We start from the raw sequence: 15,698 nt of genomic DNA, 5'->3' as shown, positions 1-15,698 counted from the left end.
AACAGAATTCGGTTATGCCCAGAAGCAGAGAGAGAGAGACATAAAAGGGAATCAGGGAGAGATTGAAAAAGGGGAGAGAGCAAGAGTTTTTCACACACTACTAGTTTTCTCATTTGGTGGTTCTGTGGTCTAACTTGATCGTCGAAGTGCAAACGGCCGCTAGAGGCGCCGTCTGTGTGTTTCGCAGGTCACGTTTGGAGATTCAAGAGAAGGTTCTGAGGGTGACTTTGCAGAGAACGCAGTCGCGTAGACGGGACAGAGAGTGCTACAAAGCGATTCCTCCACGTTCGAGTTGCCGGCAGGATCAATACACTTTCTCATAATCTACTTTCAGGCACAAACCCCTTCTTCCGCCTCTCTTTAACTCCTCAACGACCTCATTGGCCACTACTACACTGTCAAGTAACCCTTTATCTTTCAGAAAAGCTTATTGGCACTCATCAATGACCGCATGTAACACTTTCTTCATACAGCAGGATAGCACTTTTGCAATGATTTTATACAGCGACCCCACTACTGATATAGGTCTATACTCATCTAGCTTTGTCGGATCCCATACTTTGGGGACAAGTGCAATGAACAAAGCGTTACACCCCTTCGGTATGATTCCAAATTCTTCAAAGGAATGGAATGCGGCAATAACATCGTGCTTAATAACCTCCTAGTTGTGCTTAATGAAGTTAAAATTGAACCCATCTGGGCCTGGACTTTTAGACCCCTCGCACATCCATATCGCTTCCTTCACCTCTTCTTCTGTGAAACTAGACACTATGCTCACACTCTCCTCCTCAGTGAGCTTCTTAAACTGTACATTGTCTAGTCTGACCCCAAAGTCATGTGGAGCCACAAATCTTTCTTCAAGCATAACTCTGGCTTCCCTCCTCACCACCTGAGGTTCCTCACACCATTGATCCCCCACATTTACCCCTTTCACCTCGTTTCTAAGTCTCCTCCATCTAATTACAGAGTGGTAATACTTAGAGTTAGCATCCCCATGCACAAGCCACTTGGATCTCGCTTTCTGCCTGACCATAGACTCGATTTTCTTATTAACCACTCTCACTTGGCCGATAAGATCCAATCTCTTCAGTCTGTCGTGGTCTTCCAGATTGTCTGCATCGTCTATCGCGTTAAGAGCTTCTATCTCCTTCAGAATTCTCTTCTTCTCGGTTTCCACATGCCCAAAAACTTCTGTATTTTAGACTTTGAGGTCCATCTTCAGACATTTCAGTTTGTCCCTAAGCTTTGTTATGTTGTCACTGTGAACAGCATACGAATGCCACTTAGATCTCACCATCTCCTTGAACCCTGGCTCCATCATCCATGCGTCAATTGTCTTAAACGGCCTGGGCCCCCAATCTTTTATCAGACACTTGACTATAATGGTACAGTGATACGACACCTCTCTAGGTAAAATGTATTGCTTGGCCATTGGCCATTTCCGTAACCAATCATCAGACACCAGCACTCTATCAAGTCTACTTTTAGTTGTACCATTTGCTTTGTACCAGGTGTACTTCTTCCCCACTAACGGTAACTCCACCAGGCTATTGCTCTCGATAAAATTATTAAAGCCAATGATTTCATTCTTTTGGATGCCCCTTTCACTGACACCTTTCCTTTCACTTGCACATCTAACAGCGTTAAAATCTCCACATAAGAACCAAGCCCAATCTTGATTTGCACTCTTAAGGATCATGACATCCTCCCATAAGGCCACCTTATCTTTCAGGTTACATGTTGCATAAACATTGACTACCACGCATCTCAGGTTCGTTTTGGTATGCAGGCCGAACATTGCAATGAACCCTGTGCCCATCACATGACTTTCACACTGAAACATTTGCTTATGCCACATCACAAGCAAGCTTCCAGCACCTATTAGACCTTCATTATGGATCCACCCCACATCATTATTCCCCCAAATTGAAAAACACCTAGCATCCGAAAACTCAACAGATTTGGTTTCTTGTAGACACACCACCTCCGCATACTCATTGGCACATAGAACAAGATTCTTGACACTTTGAGGAATCACCTTGAGCTGGAAAATGTAGAGGCACTTTCTTAGAAGTTGGATCATAGTTCTAAGATCAAGAACTCACCAAAACAAGTACCAAATCCCAAACTCATTTGGATGAACCAAATATTGTCAAATTGATTCAACAAAGGAGAAGGAAAAGAACAAACCGAATAGAATTGAACTTCAAAACAAAAGAACCGAACAGAATTTAAAAACTAAACAGAAAATAGGTGCTGGAAAATTAAAGGAACCGAAACAAAAACAACTCAAAACTCAAGGCAATAAGAACAAATTGAAGAAGAAGAAAGGAAGGAGAAGAGAATGCTCATGAAGATGGAGGAATGGTTGGATGATCACGCCACTAGAAGAATGGATGCTCCTAGATGAGTGTGGAAGCCGCCACTTGAGGAAACCATGGTCCTTCAAGATAAGACTAGAGAAGAAGCTCAAAGCTCTCCAAATGCTCACTCCAATTTTGAGTATAGTTTCTTTAGATAAAATTCAAATCTGAAATTTACAAGGAAGGCACCTCTATTTATAGCCTAAGGTGCTGAAAAATGAAAGCTAAACAATTCAAAAATTCCCTCCAAAGGCCACTAGAACCGGCGCTAATTGCCTAAGCAAGGAAGGTGTGATCCCTTCCTTCACTTTGGCACCCCCTATTCTACTCCTACACCTATCTACTAATACACCCCCCTAAAGGTCCTATTTAAAACCTAAAAGATGCTATAACAAAAGAGGTTTCTAAGGTTTCCCTCTAAGCACCTTCAACTAAAGACACTACAAAAAGAGAAAATAAATGTCCTCTAGCTCCCAAGGCTTTGAACATGCTTCTTGTAAGCCTTTGAGGTGGACTTTGACCTCCATGGGCGTCTTCCATTTGTGCCTCCACCTCTTCTTGAGCTTGATGAGTGGCCTCCATGTTCTCTTGGGCTTGATCTCCATCATACTCCCCGAGTTGGAGAGAATTCGACCACGAATTCTGGAGACCTACAGAAAAAGGAGTTAGATCGCTGACATTAAAAGTATGACTACCTAAGAATGTATCAGGCATATCTAACTCATAAGCATTGTCATTAATCCTCTTGAGGACTTGGAAAGGTCCATCCCCTCGAGGCATTAGTTTGGACTTCCTTTGAGTAGGAAAACGATCCTTCCTCAAGTGAAGCCAAACCCAATCGCCCTCATCAAACAACAATGCTTTTCTCCTCTTATTGGCAAGTTCAGCATAGTTGCCAACCTTCTTCTCAATTCTCTTCTTGATGTCTTTATGCAAAGTTTTCACAAAAGAAGCCTTTTCATCCCCATCTTTGCACAAGACATCGTCAAGAAGGGGAATAGGAAGAAGATCAAGAGGTGTTAGGGGATTAAACCCATAGACCACCTCAAAAGGAGAATGGGAGGTGGTAGAATTTACTACTCGGTTATATGCAAACTCAACATGGGGTAGTAAATTCTCCCACACTCTAGGATTCCCCGAAATAAAGCATCTCAATAGTTGTCCCAAAGTTCTATTTACCACCTCGGTTTGACCATCGGTTTGTGGGTGGCAAGTGGTAGAAAATAAAAGCTTAGTTCCAAGCTTGCCCCACAAGGTCTTCCAAAAGTGACTCAAGAACTTAGGATCTCTATCGGACACTATAGACCTAGGAATCCCATGCAAGCGAACCACTTCTTGGAAGAAGAGGTTTGCAATGTGGCATGCATCATCCACTTTGTGGCAAGGAATAAAGTGAGCCATCTTTGAAAAACGATCCACTACCACAAAAATGGAGTCCTTTCCCTTTGATGTCTTGGGTAAGCCTAAGATGAAATCCATAGATATATCTACCCAAGGCATTGAAGGGATAGGAAGAGGAGTATAAAGACCATGGGGATGCATTTTAGATTTAGCTTTGCGGCAAGCTATGCATTTATCACACAAACTATGAACATGTTTATGCATATGAGGCCAAAAGAAATGTTCATGCAACACATCCAAAGTTTTAGCAACCCCAAAATGTCCCATTAAGCCCCCCTCATGAGCTTCTCTAACAAGAGATAATCTAATAGAGCATTGGGGAACACAAAGACGTTTTCCTTTAAAAAGAAAGCCATCTTGAATAAAAAAATCTTTGTGTCCTCCCTTAAGACACTCTTGATAGAGGAGAGAAAAATCAAGGTCATCATGATAAAGTTCCTTAATGTGATCAAAACCAAGATATTGAGAGGTTAAAAGATTTAGCAAGGTGTATCTTCTAGAAAGAGCATCCGCCACAATATTTATTTTGCCTTGCTTGTGTTTGATCACATAAGGAAATTGCTCAATGAATTCCACCCACTTAGCATGCCTCTTGTTAAGTTTGTTTTGGCTTTTCAAATATTTAAGAGATTCATGATCACTATGTATCACAAACTCTTTGGGAAAAAGATAGTGTTGCCAAGTAAACAAAGCCCTAACAAGTGCATATAATTCCTTATCATAGGTGGAATAGTTGAGATGACTTCCCTTCAATTTCTCACTAAAATAGGCTATGGGGTGGCCCTCTTGAAGGAGAACAGCCCCAATACCTATGCTTGAAGCATCACACTCAATCTCAAATGTCTTAGTGAAATTAGGAAGGGCCAAGATGGGAGCATTAGTCAATTTTTCTTTCAAAGTATCAAAAGCATTTTGTTGTGCTTCTCCCCAATGAAAGACCACATCCTTTTTCACTATGTCATTGAGTGGTGCGGCAATGGTACCAAAGTTTGGGACAAATCTTCTATAGAAAGAAGCAAGCCCATGAAAACTTCGGACCTCATTCAAAGATTTCGATGTAGGCCAATTTTGAATGGCCACCACCTTGGTTTTGTCCACATGGACCCCTTTACAACTCACAACAAACCCTAGGAATTCTATATGATCAAGAGCAAACATACATTTAGCAAGGTTAGCATACAAATGTTCCTTCCTAAGGGTTTCCAAAACTTGCCTAACATGCAACCTATGGTCATTCAAAGATAAGCTATAAATGAGAATGTCATCAAAGTAAACCACAACAAACTTACCAATGAAAGGTCTAAGAACATGATGCATGAGGCGCATGAAGGTACTTGGTGCATTAGTTAAACCAAAAGGCATAACTAACCACTCATATAAACCAAAGTTGGTCTTAAAAGCCGTCTTCCATTCATCACCCGGTTTGATACGGATTTGATTGTAGCCGCTTTTAAGATCAATCTTTGAAAAGATTTTTGAACCATGTAATTCATCCAACAAATCATCTAATCTAGGTATGGGATGCCTATACTTAATGGTTATGTTATTTATGGCCCTACAATCCGAACACATTCGCCATGTGCCATCCTTTTTTGGCACTAAGATGATAGGCATAGCACAAGGACTCATGCTATCTTGCACCCACCCTTTTTCAATCAAAGCCTCAACTTGTTGGCGAATTTCCTTGGTTTCACTTGGATTGGTCCTATATGCGGGACGATTTGGTAAAGAAGAGCCCGGTATCAAATCAATTTGGTGCTCAATCCCTCTCAAAGGTGGAAGGCCATTTGGAGGATCTTGAAACACATCTTTGAACTCTTCTACCAAATTTTCCAAGCAATGAGGACTATCAACAAGTGTTTCTATGCTAAGAGTTCTAGGGATGGCTAAAAAAAGAGGATGATGAGCCACTATTTCCCTTTCAATGTCACGCCTAGACACAAGGAGTGTAGGCTTAGAACTCTTATCTTTTTTATCTTTTTTATCTTTTTCACTCTCCCTCTTTTTCTTCATGATAACTTGGTCCTCATGGACTTCTCTTGGAGAGAGAGATTTTAAAGTAACCTTGTGACCATGGAATTCAAAAGATAATTTGTTGGTAAAGCCATCATGTAAAACTTTTCTATCAAATTGCCAAGGCCTTCCCAAAAGAACAATGGTGGCTTCCATGGGCACAACATCACATAATACCTCATCTTTGTATTTTCCAATGGAGAAATGGATGAGGACTTGTTTATTAACAATTATTTCTCCTACTTCACTAAGCCATTGTAATTTGTAGGGCTTTGTATGAGAGATAGTAGGCAATCCAAGCTTATCTACTACTCTTGTACTAGCCACATTTGCACAACTACCCCCATCCACTATCAAGGAACAAATGTTGTTTTGAATAAGACATCTTGTATGGAAAATATTTTCCCTTTGACTTTCATCAAAAGGTTGTGAAACTTGTCCAAGAAGTCTTCTCACAACTAACAAGTCCCCTTCAAGTGGACATTCACTCTCTTCCTCACTAGATGCATGAGAATGCAATGAATGCTTTGAAGAATCCGAATCATGCTCACTAACTACAATGCCCTCATGCATGTACATACTTCGTTTTGAAGGACAATTTGCAGCAATATGACCATAACCCATACATTTAAAGCATTTAGTGTTAGATGTTCTAGTGGGAGACTTAGGTCTAGATGTTGATGGCTTAGATTCCTTGGGTTTGAAAGAAGAATCTTTGGAATGATGTTTTGAAAAAGAAGTTTTGTTTCTCCAAGACTTGGAGTAGTATCCATTATTGGAAGCATTTTTAAAAGAGTTTTTCTTAGCAAGTTGGGCTTCCACCTTCATTGCAAGATGAACTAAAGAGCCCAATGATGAATACTCTTGTAACTCAACAATGTCTTGGATATCCTTCCTAAGACCACTCACAAACCTAGCAACCATGGCTTCTTCACTTTCTTCTAATTCAATTTTAAGCACAAGCGTCTCAAGCTCCTTATAATATTCATCCACATTTAGCGTGCCTTGTTGAAACCGTTGGAGTCTCAACATGAGGTCTTTCCTAAAATGTGGGGGCACAAACCTAGCGCGCATATGATCCTTTAAAGAGTTCCAAGAGTCCACGGGAGGACCCTTGTGATAGATAATGTCCTTTACAATCCCATGCCACCATTTCATGGCATAATCACTAAACTCTAGGGTGGCTAGCTTGAGCTTATGCTCATCTTGGATCTCATGGATCTCAAAAATTTGTTCACACTTAGCCTCCCAATCTAAATACACATTTGGATCACTAGAACCATTAAAACAAGGTAGTTTGACCGAAGGAAGCTTGGACTTTGCATCATGGTAGAAGCCATTGTCGTAGTGAATTCTTTCCCCTTGGTGATGATGTCTTTGTCCATGGACTTGGGGTGGAGGTCTCCTTCTCCTATGCTCATCTTCACGGCCAACATCATTTGAAGAAGCTCTTGAAGATGGTCTATGAGAATGATGTCCATCATGGATAGAAGGAGATGGTCTAGTTTGTTTGACCTCCATCTTTTGCAATTTCTCTTCCAACCTTCTAATTGTTCTTTGAGCTTCATGTAATTCACCAAGAATTGAAGCTTTGGAAGGAGAATTCTGCTTGGAGGATGCATCACTTGAAGATCCAGCCATTTGTAATTAAAAAAACAGCAAACACACAAAACAGCAAACAAGTTAAAAATTAGCAAAAACAGTGAGCTTTCCAATTGAAACTGCCGAAGTGAATTTAAGGCTGAAAAGATATCACTCTCAAAGAAATAATGTTCTTGCACCAATCTGATCTTGAGGCCTTGGAATCCTCAAATGAAATATGTCAAAGCAAGCACACCAATCTTAAGAGCAAACCACCACAAAACCAATGAAACAATAAAGACAAACAAGAAAAGGTATAAGCAAGGAAAGGTAATTGCAAAAGGAAAACTATGTGTAAGACAAACTCAAAGAGTAAGAATGAAAGACAATCAAGAAAATAAAGAACTCAATGAGAAAAGTAGGCACACAAAAGAATACCTAAGGAAAAGCACTAGAGTAGATTAAGAAAACAAAAAAAATTTAGCTACTGGAAATTTTTTTTTAATGCAAACTGTGTTTGATATTCACTGATTTAACTGGAACGTTGTAGAGCGAACTGGATTATGAAATTTATACCACAGAAACTTCAAGATGTTAACTCAAAAATGGCACTGGAATCAATTAAAAACAGTAAGCCAATTGAGAGAAATAAATTTTTTAAAATCACTGCCAGATTACCGTATTTTTTTCGGCAGGAATGTACACTTTTTTTATTTTATTTATCATTTTTTGTGTACTTCATATTTTTGAATGATTCTTTTTTCTATTCTTTTCTAACATTTTCAATATCTCAAATCCAGAATTTCAGAATTTTACAGTACGTAAATCAATTGCAATAAGGAAAAACAGTAAGCACTTTTTTCAGAAACAGAGGAATCCTAATAGGAATAAAAAAACAGGATGATGAACTAGCAAAGACATAATAGAAAATGATGTATTGGAACTTGTATAGGTCTAGAATACAAGTATGAACTCAATGCTAAAAAGAAAATGCTCAAAGGATCAACATCAATTCAGAAAAATATATGACACCAAAGCAAGAAACAATCAAAACAATAAAAGTACTACTAGAAGTAATGACATATATGGAATAACATGACTAAGACAAAACTTAACAAGATTCAAAAATTAAAAGACACAACACAAATTGTAACAAGTGGAAGGAAGCTTAAGGTAAACTCTAGGAAGGATAATGCCATTCCAAAAGAGCAACCATACTCATAAGAATTATGAGTGCCATAAACCTTTCCACAAACACTTGGAGCAAAAGAAAAACAGCAAGAATACTCAATTAAAATTCTAAAACAGAATCTTAAATTGCAAGAAAATTAAAGAGCTCTTGAAATAAAGTGCACACAACTCAACAATTAAACAAGAATGAACCTAAGACTCATGATACCACATGATGTGATTCCAATAGCCACATAGAACAAGATTCTTGACACTTTGAGGAATCACCTTGAGCTGGAAAATGTAGAGGCACTTTCTTAGAAGTTGGATCATAGTTCTAAGATCAAGAACTCACCAAAACAAGTACCAAATCCCAAACTCATTTGGATGAACCAAATATTGTCAAATTGAATCAACAAAGGAGAAGGAAAAGAACAAACCGAACAGAATTGAACTTCAAAACAAAAGAACCGAACAGAATTTAAAAACTAAACAGAAAATAGGTGCTGGAAAATTAAAGGAACCGAAACAAAAACAACTCAAAACTCAAGGCAATAAGAACAAATTGAAGAAGAAGAAAGGAAGGAGAAGAGAATGCTCATGAAGATGGAGGAATGGTTGGATGATCACGCCACTAGAAGAATGGATGCTCCTAGATGAGTGTGGAAGCCGCCACTTGAGGAAACCATGGTCCTTCAAGATAAGACTAGAGAAGAAGCTCAAAGCTCTCCAAATGCTCACTCCAATTTTGAGTATAGTTTCTTTAGATAAAATTCAAATCTGAAATTTACAAGGAAGGCACCTCTATTTATAGCCTAAGGTGCTGAAAAATGAAAGCTAAACAATTCAAAAATTCCCTCCAAAGGCCACTAGAACCGGCGCTAATTGCCTAAGCAAGGAAGGTGTGATCCCTTCCTTCACTTTGGCACCCCCTATTCTACTCCTACACCTATCTACTAATACACCCCCCTAAAGGTCCTATTTAAAACCTAAAAGATGCTATAACAAAAGAGGTTTCTAAGGTTTCCCTCTAAGCACCTTCAACTAAAGACACTACAAAAAGAGAAAATAAATGTCCTCTAGCTCCCAAGGCTTTGAACATGCTTCTTGTAAGCCTTTGAGGTGGACTTTGACCTCCATGGGCGTCTTCCATTTGTGCCTCCACCTCTTCTTGAGCTTGATGAGTGGCCTCCATGTTCTCTTGGGCTTGATCTCCATCACACACCACCTCCGCATACTCATTGGCAATAACATTCCTCAAGTGTCTAGCCTTAGTCCTGTTGAACTAAGTGGTGTTCAAGCTTTGAAGAATCCAAACCCTTTGAAGGACGTTGAAGGCTTGGTTGTGCTTGTTGTTGCTGAGATGTCTTAGATAGGATCTGGGGTAGATTGTTTATGTAATCCACTCTTGATTGAATCCAAAGCATAGGCATTCTCAATCTTTTAAAACAAAAGTTTTTTTTCAAACTAAGTGAAAACAACCGATTGTTTTGTCGAAACAATCGATTGTTTTATACTTAGGTGTTTTTAGAAAAGGTTGAAAACTGTTTTTCAAATGGTTGAGCTGTTAAAACTAAAACAAACGACTGATTCGTGGAAATAACCGATTGTTTGTTTTGGTACCATAACAGAAAAACTATTTTAAGCTTTGACTGAGCATTAAATGTTTTCTAACTTACGCTCCAGTTTTTAATGCTTTGACCAATCTTTAAATGCAATAAACAGTTTGTTAAGATTTGATAACAAACATCTTTGAATATATTCAGTAAAACATATTCTGGTTTTACAAGAATAGATTTGAGTTTTTCAAAGAGTTGAGATTGCTTATAGATTGAGATTGATCAAAGAGTGTGAGATAGGATTTCTGCTTGTATTGATTTCAGATTTGCTTTTGTAACAAGTGTAATCCTTGTCTCTGTTGAACAAGTTTCTTATCTGTGTTTGCTGAGAACTGTTGTGTGTTCTTGAGGGGATCAAGATCAGCATTCTTAGTATTGGTGTGTTGGCCAAGAGAAGTGTGTGTCTTGAGGGGATCAAGGTCACTTTCTTGGTTGTGTTGTAAGTGATCTAGGTTTGATTTCTTAGTGGAATTCCTCAGTGGTTTCTGAGAAGACTGGATGTAGCTCTGGGTTTAGAGTGAACCAGTATAAATCTCTGTGTGTATTCTCTCTCTCCCTTAACTCTTTAAATTCAGTTTTGATATTTGTATACTGGTATAAACAACCGATTGTTTCTGCGAAACAACCGATTGTTTTTCTGGTACTGTGCTTTTAGCTTTGTGATTTGGCAAACTGGATTCCTTATCAACTGTTTCTTGAGATAATTTCATTCTTGACTTAAAAGTTTTTGAAATCCCTCTTTAAACCATTCACCCCCCCCCCCCCTCTAGTTTAAAGCCATCCATTCTAACAAGTCCCCCCCCCCCCCCTCCCATACCTCTTATATTTAAGTTCACAACAATCATAAAAAACTTTCCTTATTTCCCTCCTTGTACTTCTTCACAACCTCAAGGTCTCTGACTTCCATTCTCTCTAATTCCATAATAACATCACTCTCGACCCTATGACAAGCAACCCCGAGCTGTTTACCAACCTCCCATACTGCACTTGGTTCCTCGACTTCTTTCTCTTTACGACACCTACTGTTACATTTAACTATATCCCCATCAGATAAAAAGTAAGATTTTTTACTGACCCTTGATTCTGTGCAGCTCCCAGCGTAGATGCTTCCTACTCCTACACGAGTCTTCCTTTGCTGCACCGTGCTGGACTCGCCCAACTCCCACAGTCCCTTCCAACGCCTGTGTCGCATGGTTTTAACAGCACTGATACCCCCGTCTTTTTCCTCTCGGTCGCACTCCATTTGTACATTACACACCCTGCCACCGCACCCTCTACTTACGGAATGTGAATGGCAATTTTCCCCCTTCTCGCTATCACTACCACTTTGCCCAATCATACCTTCTCCCCTCAAATTGTAGTTATATTTTACGTCGACATTTTCCGCTCTGTTATGGTCACCGCTACTATCCCTCCCCGAGCTCCCTTCATCAGCCATGCCATTGCACCTTATGGTGGGACACACTTCGCTTCCCCTAGCCCCTACGGACTGCTCACGTGGTGGGCTGGGCAAGCACTGTCACCAGGTTGTCGCCCCTTACACTGCACAGCCTATCCTCCCTTCCTTGGCCTTGTACCCCTCCTTCCTGTTGGGCTACTACACCGCACCCCTCATGGCCCAAGTTCATATTGGGCTTGGTACCATTTGAAGTTTCCAGCGCAACAAGGAATTTAGTTAAAGCTGCTTGGACAGAGTCGCTTTTGCATGCAACGTTGACTAACTGGGCTACCGAAAAAGCTGACTCCCCTGCTTGTTCCTCCAACTTTTCTTTTTCCTCATTTGTGTCACCATAGCCACCTTTTTCCTGACCAGATGCAGCCTGCGCAGTCCATTCCTTAACATTCAAAAAAAATTTCTTATATGGTTTGTCGTCATTCCTTCCTCCCACTGCTTCCTCCGACCATCACACCTCCCCCATACCTTGCTCGCCATCCTCCTCCTCACTTTTCTCCGACAAATGAGTTTCCTCCACGAACGATTCCGACGATGTGACGTTGTCTGAGGTTGCGTAATGGTTATACGTGCACTTGCAGTTCCCTTCAAAGAAATTGGGTTGTTCCTCTTTAATGCAAATATTATAGACATGATCATTGATCATCATCCCCTTGGCCAGTTTGGCGCAACACGACTTAAGGAGCCTCACTTGGAGTCTGGCATATTCCAAGTTCTCCCAGGCTTCAATTGCCTTATCGATGTTCACCAGTGTAGCAACTTCACCTATAACCTTTGAAAAGTAGTCTTTGTTCCACTGCGATATAGGGGGAGCCTATAGCATCTAACCCAGGTTATTTTATGACCTGCTACAAGTGCATCTGACCATGGCTCAATAGACTCAAAGACACTCTCGAACCACTGCTTGTTGAGTGCAATAATTCCATCCAACCTTTCCCCTTCTCTAGGGGTTAACAAAGCCAAATTATCACCCAAGTACCTCACCTTAACCATATCCATCCCTCCCACTGTGAACTCTTCGCACAACTAATTATAACTCAGATCTGCTACAAAGAAACCCACTACACTGTTGCACATCCAAGGTAGGATTAATTGCTTTGTCACAATCATGGACCCTTCCATGCACCTTGTGAGGATTTTTTTCACCACACCCGCATATGTTTTCTTTACGTTTAACGTTCTCCCTTCCATCTTCTCCTTCCCCTTCTTAACCCTCCATTCCTCTTTGTTACTTCCCTCCCTTTGTTCATATGCATGGTGTGATCTTTCAGCATTAACCATACACTCTTGTCGCTCCTGCTCTGCCCTCCTGTAACGCAGAATATTGACGTATAGTTTCATCCTACCCACCCACGCTTGGTCCATCTCCCTCTCCAGCCTACCCGTGTTCTTCACGTCAAACAACCTTACAAAACCGAATCTCCTCCCCCACCTGTTACGCCTATGGGAGATGAAAACTTCCTTTACTCTGGCCCAGCGTTGGAAAACCTTTAGCATATCAAGTTCACCATACTCATCCGAGAAGTTTCAAAATAAGAAGGTTGTTACCCTGCTTGCTGTTGAGGGTTGTTGCCTGCGAACCTTACCAGAGCCGAAGACCGCCATTTCATTAGAAAAATAGTTCTCTTAAAAGTAAAACAAACAAAAAAAAACAAAATTTACTATTGATCACACAAAATAGCACTTAACTACTGATATTAAACAGAAAATCTTTCACCCTTTTTTGAAGAGTGGCGCAATTGAACATACCATCTGAATGAAAGTGATGGAGATCAAGATCAAGAAGAGATAGAGACCAAAGATCAAGAAAAAGAGGAGGTAGAGGCCGAAGTTGAAGAAGCTCAAGGAAACACTACCTTACCTCAAAGGCTTACAAGGAGCAAGTTTAAGGAATTAGGAAGTAGTGGTAGATTGTTTTCTCTTCTCATAGTATCTCTTGTATAAAAAGTAGAATGTTTAAATACATAGACTTTAGAAAGGTGCTTAGAGGGAAACATTAGACACTTCTTTTGTAAAAGCATCTTTAGGCCTTAGCTAAGAAAATTCTAGAAGCTTAGGCGTTAGCTTAGGAGTGGCGCTAGCTTAGGAGTCTCTTAGGTAGCTTTGGGTGCAAGCTTTTGTAACTCATGACTGGCCCTTGCTCCTATAAAAGGAGGGCTTGGGTCCTTCATAATTCAGATTTGGAATTTATAGTATCAAAACTCTCCCAAATTGGTGATTGAGTGTGTGAGAACTTGTCTTCTCCTCTTCCTAGTCTCATCTTGAGAGCCTTGGTTCCCTCAAGTGGCGGCAATTCACACTTATCTTGGAGCATTCATACTTCAAGTGGCGTGTTCATCAACCAAGAACTTCAACCACATAAGTCATCTTTCTTCTCCATCTATTCTCTTCCATTTCCGAATTCATATGAACTTCTAAACATTTCTTAGGTTCCTTTCTTGCTTTCTATTCGGTGTTCTTGTTTAGTTTCATGTTTCAATCGGTTCATCTTCTTCCTTCTTTGCTTTTGTTCGGTGCATTTCATTTGTGAAGCTTTTCAATCGGTTTCTTTCATTTCTTTAGCAATTTAATCGGTTCATTTGCTTTCCTTCATACTTTAATCGGTTCAATTGACAAGAAATGGAACTTCCATGTGAGTTTGGTGTTTGGTGCAAGTTTTGGTGAGTTCTTGAAACATAGAACATTGATCCATTTCTATAAAAGTGCCTATTCATTCTCCAACTCAAGTTGATTCCATAAAATGTCAAAGAATCATCTATATCTTGCTATTGGAATCATATCAGAAAGTTAGCAAAAGTAGCACAATTGCAGCAGTGGTATATGCTATCTTAAGTAGTCATGTATAAAGATTGCCTTGTACTTGTTTCGAGGGTTTTCATAGAAACCATTCAATTCATCACACAAGGAGCGATAACCTGATTTAATGTATGGCAGGGTAACATTGCAGCAGAGATTGTTAACCATTGTAGCCACTGCATCATCATCCAACAAATTAACAAGAATTTTCTTTTCAACTAGTATGTTCACATCTTTCCCTGTGTTGATAAGAAAATCTAGAATCATAATGTACTCGGTGATGTAATTAGGTGAGCAAAGGTGGTGGCATTGCTCAAATGCAATTATGTTCCTGATAAATATCTTAGTTGAGCTATGCACCTTAAAGCATGGCATTCTCAACACACCCTCATGAATTTTCAGGTCAAGTAAGCTCTCCCATAACAGGGTTGCACTATATAGATGATCAACTTTATCAACTCCTCATTCTCGAATCCTACGATCAAATGATAATGGTAGCATAAAAGTCGTGAGGAGATCAGTGAAGTGCACCACACCAAGTACTTTTTCAGGTCTTATGTTTTGTTGGTTGTGAGGTTTAAAATAGTTGAAAGCCACATTGAGAAAAGAGGGCAAGTCAAGAGTCTCATGATGAGGAATTGCTAGGTTGTAGAGGCCCTCTAGAACAAAGAAAGGAAGTTGATTTTCAAGTAGTATCATGTCAAGAGCAACATCATTGGTCAACCATGGTTGTAACAACAAAGGGTCAATTTCTACCCATGTTTTATAATATCTAAGGAAATGCTCAATTATGAAGCAAGCATCAACTAAGTTTACAAACACATTCCGCCACGCTTAGCCGACACCTAGTGAAGAAGCTCTTGAGATACTGCAGTTTGAGGTTTTCCATTGGTTAAAGCCTAATATCACCACAAGGTCTACAAGGGGTGTGAATGGGGCCAATGGACTATAGAATTCTCAGGAAGTTCCACTTTTTCAAGCATCTTTGTCACCTGTCTCACTAAATCATGTTGTTCCTTTATGTTTTTAAAAGAGCCATTTGCTTCCATAATTTCCCTGCTTAAGTGCTTCGCAAATCTTTAAAGAAATAGACCAGAAAGATGCACCAAGCACAACTCTTATCTAATACTACTGATCAACATGAGTCTCTAGGAATAAAAGTTTGTTGCATATTCTTGTTATTACTGTTTAAACATATATAAGGCACATTGGATCTAAAAGTCTAATCCCATCATCAAATCTTCTAAGCCAATCGAACAGTGACATTGTTGAATTAAAATGGGAACAAAAATCATCAAAAAC

At 39.8% G+C, this 15,698-nt stretch overlaps 1 protein-coding gene and 1 non-coding gene across 2 annotated transcripts; both read right to left on the bottom strand.

Moving 5' to 3' along the window:
- Positions 1–661: 661 nt before the first annotated feature.
- LOC150027982 (uncharacterized) lies at positions 662–1,843 on the bottom strand. Its single transcript, XM_090300983.1, has 2 exons — positions 1,261–1,843; positions 662–1,191 (listed from the first exon to the last, which is right to left on the bottom strand). The coding sequence occupies exons 1-2, from the start codon at positions 1,841–1,843 to the stop codon at positions 662–664; spliced, it is 1,113 nt and encodes a 370-aa protein (XP_090157109.1).
- Positions 1,844–13,313: 11,470 nt separating this feature from the next.
- On the bottom strand, positions 13,314–15,445 carry LOC137838530 (UPF0481 protein At3g47200). The gene is made up of 2 exons (XR_016520311.1): positions 14,391–15,445; positions 13,314–13,366 (listed from the first exon to the last, which is right to left on the bottom strand). It is a non-coding gene; the product is annotated as a UPF0481 protein At3g47200 (transcript).
- Positions 15,446–15,698: the final 253 nt, after the last annotated feature.

This window comes from Phaseolus vulgaris, chromosome 4 (genome assembly GCF_051622355.1).
Source record: "Phaseolus vulgaris cultivar YP4 chromosome 4, ASM5162235v1, whole genome shotgun sequence".
Lineage (NCBI taxonomy): Eukaryota > Viridiplantae > Streptophyta > Magnoliopsida > Fabales > Fabaceae > Phaseolus > Phaseolus vulgaris.
The sequence above is the reverse complement of the archived record's forward strand: the minus strand, read 5'-3'. Positions and strand labels throughout refer to the sequence as shown.

Coding starts and splice junctions, on each gene's coding strand:
- LOC150027982 (XM_090300983.1), bottom strand. CDS start 1,843: ATGTTTCAGTGTGAAAGTCATGTGATGGGCACAGGGTTCATTGCAATG. Junction 1,192..1,260: donor GCATTCGTATGCTGTTCACA/GTGACAACATAA, acceptor TCTAAAATACAG/AAGTTTTTGGGCATGTGGAA.